Source organism: Thermobia domestica, chromosome 8 (genome assembly GCF_964235325.1).
Source record: "Thermobia domestica chromosome 8, izTheDome1.hap1.1, whole genome shotgun sequence".
In the NCBI taxonomy this organism is placed as follows: Eukaryota; Metazoa; Arthropoda; class Insecta; order Zygentoma; family Lepismatidae; genus Thermobia; species Thermobia domestica.
Window position 1 is genome coordinate 236,036,074 of NC_137461.1, and position 14,350 is coordinate 236,050,423.

General features: G+C 34.7%; 2 protein-coding genes across 3 annotated transcripts in view; one reads left to right on the plus strand and one right to left on the minus strand.

The window, feature by feature from the left end:
* The window catches only part of Uxs (UDP-xylose synthase), a 392,432-nt gene that overhangs the window by 111,566 nt on the left and 266,516 nt on the right, over positions 1 to 14,350 (plus strand). The gene's annotated exons all lie outside the window — the stretch shown is intronic.
* Positions 7,197 to 14,350, minus strand: part of glu (structural maintenance of chromosomes 4-like protein gluon) — a 125,347-nt gene continuing 118,193 nt past the window's right edge. For both annotated transcript variants that reach the window (XM_081769542.1, XM_081769543.1), the window contains exons 21-22: positions 9,825 to 10,008; positions 7,197 to 7,686 (exon numbers count right to left, since the gene is read on the minus strand). In XM_081769542.1, the coding sequence (XP_081625668.1) occupies positions 7,417 to 7,686; positions 9,825 to 10,008 (454 nt within the window). In that variant the 3' untranslated portion in view covers positions 7,197 to 7,416. The remainder of the gene's footprint in view (positions 7,687 to 9,824; positions 10,009 to 14,350) is intronic.

A 14,350-nucleotide genomic window follows, 5' to 3' on the forward strand; every position in this document is an offset into this window, starting at 1 on the left:
GTCTCCATATCAACGATCTTGAGACCAAGGATCAATCACAGGAGTGGCGACATTTCGGGATTCTGCGGTCAAACAAATTCTGCAGCCAGAAATCAGTAAAAGATTATGGCTTCAATTATCTAGGAAACGACAGTATGTTGGCGGACTATCTCTCAGAACTCTAGTATCACCGGCCAGGATTATGATAACCTATTGCAGCGTTTCCCAACCGGTGTGCCGCGGCACACTGGTATGCCACGAGGAAATCGAGATGGTAGTCTCGTAGTCGTGTATTGTCAAAATGTTATGCACTTGAAGAACAACTTCTTCTATTTCTGTCAGAAGAAAGTGAATATGCCGATTTCCTTCGTGATGATTCTTGGTGCAATAAAGTTACTTTCCTTACTGATATATTCCAAACATTGAATGCGCTGAACAAAAGCATGCAGGAAAAAAGAAAAACGATAATATCCTAACCTAAAGTAATAAAATTTTCTCATTTAGGGATAAACTCTCACTTTGTGAGGACAGAATTAGAAAACAAAACAAATGTGACATTTGAGGTTACAAAGTGCTGTAAAATTGACACAAACCTCTCAACACTCATTTCAGACACATTGTCTTTGTTGTGTACCAATGTTGAGAAGTATTTTCCTACGCTTCAGTTCAATTCATTTGACTTGGTGAGGGACCCCTTTGAGCCTTCTCTCGTACAGTCAGTAGTGCACCTAATCCTAATCTTCGATGTACAGGAAAAAAGTTAATTGGTTGATTTGAGAAATGACCGAGGTTTGAAACTTCAGCACTCGCAACAAGAGATAGCATCATTCTAGATTTCTCTCCGGAGAGAATATCAAGCTATTCCTACAAAGTTCTTATTTCCTTCTCTACATCCTACTTAAGTGAAGCATGATTTTCTGCAATAAATAAAATCAAGTACATTGAGATAATATATAGACCACTTAAAGTACCTAAATAATAAATAAATGGTATAAAGATCTGAGTTAGTTAAAATGGTCCTTCTTTGCTTTTTTCTGGTTAGTACAAATTTATTCCTTCGTTTATTGGAGTAGTACAAAATGGTGAGTTAGTTAAAATGGTCCTTCTTCGCTTTTTTATGGTTAGTATAAATTTATTGATTCGTTTAAAATGGGCCTTCTTCGCATTTTCTGGTTAGTACAATTTTATTCTTTCGTTTATTTGAGTAGTACAAAATGGTATAAAATACTCAGCTAATTAAAATGATCCTTCTTCGTTTTTTATCTATTCCTTTGTTTATTTGACTAGTTCAAAATGATATAAAATGGTACTTTTTGCTTTTTCCGGCTCATAAAAATTATAAGTCCTTTGTTTATTTGAATATTCCAAAATGGTACAATTTCTTTCTTTTTTCTCGGTGGTACAAAACTAAATACTCCACCGTTTATTTGAGTAGTACAAAATGACATAAAAAACTCAGCTAGTTAAAATAGCCCTTTTTCGCCTTTTGTAAGGTTAGTACAGAAGAAAATAGACCACTCAAATTTATCCCTTCGTTTGTTTAAATAGTACAAAAGGTATAAGATTCTCAGCCAGTTAAATATGGCACTTCTTGTTGGTACAAAATTGAATAGGTCACTCAAATTTATTTCTTCGTATATTTAAATACTACAAGATGATATAAATTACTCAGCTAGTTAAATTGAACTTTCATTTTTGAGGACACAAATTATTTCTTTCCTTCACTTGAATAGCACGAAAAAGTACAGAAATTATGAACTTGTTAAAATGGTCCTTCTTAGGTTTTTTCTGGTTTGATACAAAAACAGAACATTCAAATTTGTTCTTTTGTTACATAAATTCTGAGCTAGTTAAAATTGTCATTTCTCGTTTGTTTAAACAGTACCTAATGATATAAAATTCTAAGATAGTTGAAGTGGCTCTTCTTCACTTTTCCAGTTGGTACAAAAGAGAATAGACCTCTTAAATTTTATTCTTTTTTCTGGTTGGTATAAAAATAAATACTCTATCCAAATGTATTCCTTCGTTTATTTGAATGCCATAAAAATGCTATTTCTTTGCTTTTCCTCGGTATACAAATTTATTCCTATGTTTATTTAAATAGTTAACATGGTCTTTTTTTTCTAGTTGGTACAAAACTGAATACTTCTTCGTTTATTGGAGTAGTACAAAATGGTCCTTCTTCGCTTTTTTCTGGTTAGTATAAATTTATTGATTCGTTTAATTAAAATGGGCATTTTTCGCTTTTCTTAGGTTAATACAAATTTATTCCTTCGTTTATTTTAGTACAAAATGGCATTCCTCGTTAGTAAAATAGCAAATAAACTACTCAAATTGATTCATTCTTCACTTTTTCTGCTTGGTACAAAACTGAATAGGTCACACAAGTTTTTTATCCGACACGCTGTTTACAAGTTATTAAGGCTTAAATATTTGACCTTTGACCTCGATAGTCATTACTTTTTTAAACATGTACTAGTTGATGATCTATTACTAGATTTGGAAACAGCACCTGAATATGTAGGTCCATTTTCGAGTTTTTGACCTTTGACCTTGATGGTCAGTACTTTTTTAACATGTACTAGTTGATGACCAATTACTAAATGTGGAAACACCACCTCAATATTTGGCTCCGTTTTCGAGTTTTTGACCTTTGACCTTGATGGTCATTATTTTTGAAACTTGTAATAGTTGATGACGTATTACTAAATGTGGAAACACCACTTCGATATTTGGCTCCGTTTTCGAGTTATTAGGTTTTAAGTATTTTGACCTTTGACCTCGATGGTCACTATTTTGGAACTTGTACTAGTTGATGATCTATTACTAGATTTGGAAACAGCATCTCAATATGTGGATCCGTTTTCGAATTATTAGGTTTTAAGTATGTTGACCTTTGACCTCGATGGTCATTATTTTGGAATTTGTAGTAGTTGATGACCAATTACTAGATTTGGAAAAAACATCTCAATATGTGGGTCCGTTTTCGAGTTATTAGGTTATAAGTATGTTGACCTTTGACCTCGATGGTCATTATTTTGGAACTTGTAGTAGTTGATGACCAATTGCTAAATGTGAAAACACCACCTCAATATGTTGCTTTGTTTACGAGTGATTGGGTTTTAAGTGTCATACAAAGGGCGTATCCCACATAAACTATAAGACACAGGTAAAAGTAGAAATGGTATTCGTAATCAGCATGTCCGAAAACCCCCATTTGCCGAGTTTCATCCAAATCGTTTAAAATTCATAAAAAGGGCGTATCCCACATAAACTATAAGACCTAGGTAAAAATAAATATAATATTCGTAATCAGCATGGTCGAAAACCCCCATATGCCGAGTTTCATCCATATGCTCATAAAAGGAAATGAATACATCCCTGCTATGTTACATAGGTATTCATTGTCCTCTAAAATAGGGGTTGGAAAAAATGCTCATAAAAGGGTATGAATACACCCCATAAAAATGGACTATGTTAAAAAAGGGTTTTGGAAAATAAGCCACTGCTATGTTCAAATAGCGGTTGAAAAAGTGATCATAAAAGAGAACGAGTATACCCTTGTTATGTTATGTGTTATCTGATCTGCTGTGTGTTACGTAGTCTTATGTGTTATCTGCTCTTCTATGTGTTCGTAATCTTATGTGTTATCTGCTCTTCTATGTGTTCGTAATCTTATGTGTTATCTGCTATGTTAAAATAGGGGTGGAAAATATGCTCATAAAAGAGAATGAGTACACCCTTGTTATGTTACGTAGTCTTATGTGTTATCTGCTATGTTAAAATAGGGGTTGGAAAATATGCTCATAAAAGGGAATGAGTATACCCTTGTTATGTATTATCTGCTATGTTCAAATAGGGGTTGGAAAATATGCTCATAAAAGGGTACGAGTCTTATGTGTTATCTGTTATGTTTAAATAAGGGTTGGAAAATAAGCCATACTCTTGTATTAACTCTGTTATGTTACATAGTCTTATGCTAAGGGGTTGAAACGAATACACCCTTGCTATGTTATGTGGTCTTCTGCTCTTCTATGTTAAAATAGTGCTATGTGTTATCTCCTCTTCTATGTGTTCGTAATCTTATGTGTTATCTGCTATGTTCAAATAGGGGTTGGAAAATATGCTCATAAAAGGGTACGAGTACACCCTTGCTATGTTACGCAGTCTTCTGCTCTTCTATGTGTTCGTAATCTTATGTGTTACCTGCTATGTTAAAATAGTGCTATGTGTTATCTGCTCTTATATATGTTCGTAGTCTTATGTAATCTATGCTATGTTCAAATAGGGGTTGGAAAAGTGCTCATAAAAGGGAGCGAATACACCCCCTAGAAAGTGCTCATAAAAGGGAATGAATACACCCCTAACATGGAGGTCGTAAAAGATCGTGGGTGGACGGTGCGTGGGTCATAGCGTATCGTGAGACACTGGAAAATTGAATCCTTGATCTCAGGAGACCCTGGAAAAAAGGGCGATTTTTCAGCTACCGGGGGTCAGGTGACCCCACTCTACTGGCATGATATAATATTTCGATGCGAAAAATTCCATTACTATCTCAGATAGTTTTTGATGCTCTATCGAATGGAGGGCTCAAAATTGAAAAAAAAAAAAAAATGAAAATAACAGACACCAGACATAGATAATTCAGTAATGAACTTTTTAACTTCGTTGAATATATTACCTTTGTTAATGTCTTTGTGAGCTCTGCTAGTTGCGGAGTATACTAGTTGTTACGGTTTAGTAAATCTAGTTGTAGATGAGTTGTAGAATTTAAATTTTCTTGAAGAACATTCACTTAGATATCACATTAAGTGATACAATGAAAAAATCACAGGCTTCTACAACATTTTTATATCTAAAGAACATTTTGTTGTCACTCAATTTCATTTAGTTTATGCCTAAGCCAAGTACTCAAGAATTCTTTGTCAGCACACTAGTATTATTGTTTTGATAAAATTAATATTGTTAAAACGCATACCGCAAGAGACTGAAATTAAATAAACATAATATTGGTCAATTAAAGCATTACATTATCTGACTAAATTAATTTAAAATTTGGAATCATAAAAGTAATTAGCTTTTGTATCATAAGATCTTCATCTTTCAAGTGTTCCGTTTTTGAAAAGAATGAAAAAGCAATGAGCGAAGGCAATTGATTGCAGTAAGCGTCTCACAAAAGCACTTTTCCTTAAGAAGAAAAAAAACTTAAGTGTCGAATTTTCAAATGTCTCCGATATTCCTGTTTTCAACAAAATGAACACTAATTAAACGGTAAAACATGAACGTACTGAACGGTTGGAGCAATCGTAATATATCGGATCTTCCAAAACTAATTAATAATATAGTCTGTATAAAAGGAATAATGCTTTAGTGAGTTCTAGTAAATTAATAATATGTTTTGTAATCAGTTTTGAAGCAATTGATACAATCGTGTAGTAACTATTTGCAGATCATTGTAAGGACTGTCCAAGTGAAAAGGAGACTATAGGGGCGTGATTTCCCATTTGCACTTGTACCGAACGGGTCATTTGCTGCTTCCCCATTTGGGGAAAGTTGTTTACCGCGATCGGGTTCCTGATGATTCTTCCAGGTCAGTGCAACAAGTTGTTATCCTATGTCTTCATGCAGAAAGACTGAATTCTTCAGAACAGTACTGCAACGCGCTGCGAAGGTTTAAATAGGCCAACGAAAACAAGCTCAGAGGGAAGTTCTCGAACGGGATACTGCTGCTTGACCACATATGGCCAAGACGACCGTTGACCCCATGAAAACATTTTCGATGTAAAGTTCTGAAACATCCTCCATACAGTTCCGATATCTTCCCACATAACTTTCTTAAAAATAATGTCACTGAAAGATCAACGGTTTATCTGCTGCAAGGAAATGCAAAACACCGTAGAATAAATTCGTCAGCAATCTAGGAGTTTCTGCACTGATCCACTGCCTTCCTATGCGCTGGAACCCGTGCATCAATTGCAGTGCCAATCATCTGTAAGTGCCGTGTTAAACATTAACTGTGCTTCACTATTCTGCGAGTAATGTATCCTGTAATAAACTACTTTTCAGATCTCTCTATCATCTTTTCATTTGGGCAAATCTTGTACTACAATCTTTTTTCTACAATTTAATAATGACAATGAGCAGAAAGGCGCAAATTTCTGGAATTTAGCACAATTATTTAAACTTTTAGGTATTATATTTCTGGGCATTCGGCATCTATGGCCTTTTAAACCTGTCACGTAGAAGAAATGAAGTCCCTTGACAAGCACATAACACCAAGTGCAGAAGAAAGGAAGCGGTTTGTGATCTTCATGTTAGGTACCATTTCGGTATTTGCATGCGAATGAAGAAAACCTCACTCAGTATGGCTGGCCTAAAAAGGCTTTTGCACCTTACCGACAGTGTTCCCACCGGTATCGTATTCCTATTTCTACGAGATTTATCTTAATATTGTCCTCCGCTTACACCTAGGTCTTCCTAATGGCCATTTTCAGATTGGATTTTCAGTTAAAGCTTTGAAACCGTTCCTACATTCTTCTTTTCTGGCTACGTGACCTCCTACCTGAGCCTCCTAGACTTGATGATCCTAATAATGTTTGGTAAACGGTATAGACTATGCAGTTCCTTGTTATGAAGTTTCCGCCATTCCCCAATTCCCATCAGTTTCAGGATTTTATTCTCAAATACTTTCAGTTTGCGTTCTCCCTCAGAGTAAGCAACCATGTTTCGCAACCATACAGCACAACAGGCATGAATATCGTTTTATATATTTTAAGCTTGGAACTCCTCGACAGAATTAGCGAGGACAAAAAATTTTGAATTGAATAACAACATAAATACCCGCTTTCAGTAGACATTTAATTTCTTCGTGGATAAAGTTTTGGTCTGTTAATACTAATCCTAGATATTTGAAAATACTCACTTTACTGAAAGAATTATTTGATATTTTGACGCATTAATAATTTACAGTGTTACGATCCCGGTGAACTTCCATTTATTTAGTTTTCTGCGCATTTACCTCTAAGTTCATGTCCTTGCAAGCGTTTAATAAGATCTCTGCATTTCTTTCTATTGTTCTTCTAGAACTTAATGAACTAAGAAGTTTTTTGAAATAACGATCACATGATAACATTAAGGAATAAAGAATATCTAGGTTTTGGATTATTCGAGTTTGATAATTTGGCAATAATACTTGTAATAGGAAATAAAACAAACAATTAAAAAAAAAACATTTATGAAAATGAACTTATTATACAATTGTACTTTCTTCTAAATAAATGAATACGAACACATCTCGTGTCGAAGATGAAAATGTTTGGAGATCCAAATTTAAAAATTAGGATAATCCAACACTACACAGTTCACTTCTAAACAGTATCTCTGGCACTGGCACTTCCTTTGTACATACATCATGTGTATGAGACTTTCTCTTCATTGTCACATGTCGCCAACATCATTCGGTTGGTTTTGTAACACTGGAAAAGGCATTGTAATATCGGATTTGCGAGGAGTCTGATCGTTCTTCTCCTGTGAGGCTGCCTGCTGCTGTGGTTGTGCATTTTCGGCCATCTTCTCATAGATTTTCGGATTAATGGTCACAGATTTGGTACAGTTGTAGGTTTTGTAAATGCCCACCAGACGATCAGCTACCTCGAACATATTAGACCTCAGCGAAATAATAATGAATTGTGCATTCTTTGTTCTCTCCTGAAAGGAGGAAAAAATTAAATTTATTTATAATTTCGATATTGTTATACTACTTTCGGCTAACAAGGGGTGTTCGGGAGAAACCACTCGCCTGCAGAGAAATTAAGCATGCCATTTGAAAGACCAATTCATGCTGATTGCAACAAGCTAATAAAATTCCTGTACGGTTGAGAATTTTTTCGAGAGATTCAACGTTAAATGCACGATTGCGTCTCCTAGCGACCTACCGTTATTATATATTTTTGATGGTTTGAACTTGCTACTGCTTGGTCACCGGGACCCATTCACAGACATTGTACGTTACAATTATCCATTACAAGCTTGATGACGGATGGCAAAGACGTAATGGTTGAAAATATACCAAAGAACTGCACACAATTTGTACAATCATTTGATGTGTTTCGATTCCGACCAATCAAAAATTTTGGCAGGAGATTTATATTTTTTGAATTACCTGTCGAGCTGCTTTTCGCTTTGGTTATCCGAACTGTTTCCTTGACAGATGCAACGCAATTGCACATATAAAACGTTCATGGTACAAGGAAGAATTTTGCCTGCGTCATTTCTTCATAGAACAGAACAGCAGTGATCAATTCATCAATAACCTATCATTATAGTGAACAGTATAATGACTAATTTAACTAATAAACCCGTTAATTGTTACAAAATAGCTTTTTCTGTTATCTCCGATACATTTCAATTCGTATGTCAATACTCGTTGCTAATAATGTTGTATTTAACACGTTTAAATACGCATATACTCATTTTTTTTTCTTTTTCTTTTTCATATAAACTTCCAAGTTGAATCTCCCGAACAGTTCTCAACCGTACAGGAATTTTATTAGCTTGCTGTAATCAGCATAAATAGGTATTCAAATGGCATGCTTAGTTTCTCTGCAGGCGAGTGCTTTCTCCCGAACTTCCCTTGTAAGTTCTTTCGTTTGTTATTATGTTAATACAAGAACTACAGTACCTAGCCTTCTAAGCTACACTTTCAGGATGGGATATGACACATCCTAAGGCACAAAAATACATCCTCCTACAATCTATGTAATATCTTATTGTGTTGTAAGATAGCATCATATTATCACGGACTCTGTTCAACTCAATTATTAAACTTTTGTCCGTGATTATATTTTTAATTCATTACTCTTCAAATCACTTACAAACGACAGTTAAAGGAAACTTTGGTTATTTCAAAACTAAATTGTGATTAACTTATGAATTCTTTATCTGTAAAAACTGCTACGTAATTCTGTCTTTGAATTTGTTTCCAAGTACTGAAGTCATCTACCTTACACAAATTATCTTCCGTATTGACAAATATGATGAGAGAAGAATATTCGTAAGTTCATGTATTTTATACTTCACCACGAGTACAGTAAGTGCATGACCTCAGCACTCGTCGAGAAACAAAAACGAACTGGCTTTCGATAGTCGGAAGTACGTAGCTGCGACGCTGAGCTAACAAGAAGAGCACTCTGTATCAAACTGTGGAGCTGATCCCATTGTTACAGAAATATAGAAGTGTATGATTTTACTGGACTTGTATTCTTCACACACCTATATTTTTAAGACTCGTTTCATACTTGTCAATGCCTAGTTATGATTCAGTACTTGGGAAGTTCCAACAGACATGAATAAACATAAAATGACACGCATTAAAATAATTCCCCCCAAAACTCTATTCTTTGATTTCACCATAAACAGAATGTTCATGAATATTGGTGTAAGAATTACTAATGTTTAGCTTTCTAAGGAAAAGTTGGTTATCGCTGTGAGTACGATACCTCTCGCGTACGTCCGGTTCTATGTTAACCATAGATAACATATAGCGTAACCGCAATATGTTTACTGGGAGCTCGATCAGATGGGATCTGCACAGTGGCTATATCTGCTTTCATCCTATAACTTCTCTATTAATATTACTGAACTTAAACATGAACTAAATTGCTCTAAGAATATACATAATGAGAATTTAGGTACAAAAATAATAATCGGAAACAATTGTAAACTAAAATGAAAACAGCGTACATAACAAAAGGTTTTTCAATTACAAAAATGAATTCATACAGTCGCTGTCAAAGTATCAACAAATATAGCTTACAAAAGCAACTTTTTTTTTTTTTTTTACTCACCTTTATGTAATTTGCCACTATAGAAACGTTCTTGAAATCCAAAGCAGCGTCGATTTCATCCATCACATACAGAGGCGTTGGCTTATAGTAATGCAATGCAAAGACTAAAGCTAATGATGAAAGTGTCTTTTCTCCACCAGATAAATTGGAAATGTTTTTCCACGACTTCTTGGGTGGACGAACACTGAAAACAAAGAAATAACGTAATTATTACTAAGAATTACAAACAATGGTTTGGCTCAGTTAGAAAACTAACGTATTCTTAATCTTCCATGAGTGAAAAATACTTCACTGTACATTTTTTTTTTCTTGACTTATTTGAAGTCTATGATATTGTTTTAAAAAGTCACCTGCACCAGATTCAAGTTCTAGCAAAGTTTCGAGTCAAGTAAATATGAAGTTCGTCCTTCATAGGTATGCAGAGCAAAACTGCGAAAGCGTACTTAAATTGATTTCCATTCATATTTTCAGAAAATGCAAGGAATAATAACTTGATAGAGATTGGGTGCTAGTAAACCAGTGTACCAAAAACATCCCTGATACTTATTTTTTCTTTCTTTTTGGAGAGGGATTGTGGTTCAGTGATGTGAAGGATCCCTGATTCGATCCTAGGTCACGTAAATTTGTGGCGGACAACACTGTATCTGTACGTTTTCTCCGGGTTCTCTCGTTTCTTCCTACATTGTCATTCCACCAACTGTTTCATAATTATCCACTTCATCCATCCCTTTTAGCAGGGTTGGCAAAAACCATGGTTTTTATTAAAAAAACAAAAAAAAAAACGTTTTTTTTTTTTTGGTTTAAACCAGGTATTTTGGTTTAAATAATTTGCTCCATATATTCATATCATATATGGACAGAAATAGGTTTGTTTCGCCTTGATGTTATTATGCAACAACCGGGTTATGCTGGAAGGGGTCACATAAGCTTAAAGCAGAATAAAAACCGCTTCTCGAGTTACATCAGAGAAATTGTACTTCATTTGAACTCGGAACCAGGACTAATTGGCCACAAATACGATACGTCTGCCGACTCACTCACGAAGGAATCCTGATAAAAATACGTTGTACTGATCTTTACATGCTTCTTAATATAACTAACTGTCAAGAGTCATTTCAGGACAAAAAGATAAACAGTTGCACAAGTGAAACCATTATACAGAATTACATATGGACAATTTCAAAGTACTACGGAGTACAGAAGAACTAATTTAGTTCAAGTTAGTAACAACGACTTTTATTGGTCCAAATTAAAGAAATACAACGACTTAATTTGCATATCAGTAAGAAAAGTGAATAAAGATACAAATTATTTGAGTCCACTTTGGCTCAGACTCATTTATACATAAATAGATACCAAAGATACTTCTCATTTCACTAAATGCCTCTCCTGGGGTCTGTATGACCCCCCCCCCCCCAACACACACACAAAGTACGGCATTTCGATGTATATTATCAATAGTAAACATTGAAACGAAACAATATTTTAGAATTTTTCTTTGATTGCAATTACATAACAATAATAACTACAAAAAAATCACAAAACAAACATTTATAAACAGATAAAAAAAAAAGTTGCTTTTGTAGTATAATCTTTTTGAGTAATGAATGGGGAATTTATGTCTGGATATAATACGAATAATATACGGGAGTGAAACGTGATATCCCACAAATGTGTGTTCATCAAGATTTTACTAACACTTACACTTTTACGAACAATTTTCGTTTTTTGGTTTAAACCAATTGTTTTTTTTTTTTTTTCGAAAAAACCAGCTGGTTTAAACCATGGTTTAAACCAGCCAACCCTGCCTTTTAGCCTAAAAGGTAAGCTGTGGGGCGTTAAATTGAAGGTTTCACTTGATTTTCATGTTTTTATTGGATTTTACGTCCTGCAACTGTGACTTACAGACTACAAAAGAACACAGGGAAACAAACAAAAATTCGAAAAACAGAAGAGAAGCGTGAAGCATTCCGCGTTCTTTATACTATACATGTCCTTACCCCCCAAAAAAACTGAAATCCTGTCATCAAAATATGTGTATGCAACTACCGCTTAATCCATTTAATCATAAAAGAGAGAAATATTAAACCTGTTCTTTGTTTAATTTTCCTTGGTGGTCGCTGCATCGCCATGACTAGAGACTAGGATCCTTGTCTTGAAACCGAAATTAGGTAAGATATGGACTCCTGAATCATATAAGCTCCTATTAGAATCGAATCCGCATTTAGCAGCAAGTAATGAAAAAATGAAAAACGCGAAATAATGATTAACAGATATCGTTCTCTACGAAGGATTCAAATTCCATACTTATTTGTCTTCCAGTTCATCAGCCTAGTCCTACAAAACAGTCGACGATGCCAGTCAGTTTTTAATTCACTTTTGTATAGTACCCGAACTCTATGGCTCCAATAATTCAAAAGATTCATCGAGACTGGAGCAAAAGCTCATGATTTGATTAAATCTTGTACCAAATCAACATTGTTACTCACTTTCTTAAGCTCAAAGGATTAACGATTTATATTTCTGGTCTTTTGGCATCTATGGCCACTTAGCCCATCACGTACGAGGAATGACGTCCCTCGGCGAGCACAGTATCCGAGGAAAGGGAAGGAAGAAATGATTGGGAAAGGAAGGAAGCGGTCTGGAACATGTTAAGTATTACCCCGGCATTTGCTTGGTGTGAATGAGGAAAACCTCATTCAGGATGGCTGGCCTGATAAAACTTACACTTTTTCGACCGAGTGCCCCCACCAGGAATCGAACCCGAGACCGCTAGGACCGAAGGCTCAAGTCGTCCGCAATCCTGTCTACTATAGATATGCGTATTTTACAGTAGGAGATCAAGAGGACTGCCGCAATTAGCAGGGAATCATTGTCCAATAGTGATTTTACTTCATTACAACAGGCTCTTTATATTATTCTCCTCTTTTCGCCCAACAGAAAGTTTCTCTCTATATAGGCGGAACTAGAGGGAGGCCAGGGGTGGCAGGCCCTCCCCAGAAGCAAAGCTGGCCCTCCTAGAATTTCTCTACTGGACGAAAATAATGTTATTAATTTATCTCAGTTTACACACAACAATTTTAGTGATGCTTGCATTCGAGTTTCCATACTCGTTCGCCCATCGATTTTTTTAAAATATGGTCTGGTGCCTGGATGTAATAAAATTCCTGGACCAATGTGATAGTGGGCAGTATAGCGACCTCTCAACTTGCATTATATGCGTTTTTTTTTTTTTTTTTTTAATTTGATAGCTTCATTAATGTAAATGATTTTTGTATTGTTTCAAGTAATTAACATTATTATCGTAGTAAGTTTTGCTTGTTTATATGTGTATGATAGATCAATCTTATTGTTAGTATTTTATTTATAAGATAGTAATCTTTAAATAGTTAAGATTCTCAGAGTAAATTGTTAAGGTACAATAAAAAACAACAGAGAGGAAATAAAGAAGAAGCCGAATTCTTGAACTACTGAATTTAAACGATTGTTGCCTTCTACATGCATGCATATAATACCCATTCATGTCACTATTCAATATCGTTTACTGCTTTCTCTTTTCATTATTATTATTATTATTATTATTATTATTATTATTATTATTATTATTATTATTATTATTATTAATGAACTGAAGTTTGTGGTTAGATTCTTAAGATATAAACTGGAACTAGGCGTGCACCCATAAATTTTTGTGCAAGGTGTCGAAAGTTGGAAGGGGTACAATATTGCAAGACACAAACACGACGTTATTCTGCACCCGAGTAAACGATAAATAATTTCCAATAGCAGAAGTCGTGCACCCCAGGAACACTTTTTATGTTTTGCTTTTGAAACGTATGTGCTATGCTAATGAAAAAAAAAATGTTCCTGATAACCTGATATTTTAGTTTCATACTGTAAAAGTTACAGGGATATCGTAGCAATAACTAAAGCCAGAGCAATTTTAACCGAGTAAGTCATGTCGTCTCTTAGTACGGGAGAAGGGGGGGGGGCATGTATTAAGGGACTTAAATTATTGTACCTAGGGACAACCATAAATCTGATGATTGTTAAATTAAACAATGAAAAGTACAATACAGAAATCATAGCTTGCTTCATCATTTTCAATGGAATGGGAATTTTTGCACTGTCAAGTAACTTTGTAAATACAAGGAATATAATGTTATATAACACAAGTAATATTGCAGTTTTATCACATTATTTGCTGAACAGCATGCAATGAGTATGGAACTCGGCATATTGGTTTTAGTAAGTACAAAGTTTCGTAAGTTTATTAGGTCTACATCAAATGGCTATCATCATATGCAAAGTATTGTCCCTTGGTACTTGGATCGCCCTATTTATCAACAAAAGTAAATTTAACGAAAGGAGTACATAATAAATTAAAGTCACCAGAATGTAGAAGCAATACATAGGTATCTTAAATATACTGAAGCATTTACTTGTAACTTCCACTTATGCGCAGCAAGAAAAACTCTCCAAATGTCAGGAAAAAAAAAAAAAAAAAAAAAAAAAAAAAAAAAAAA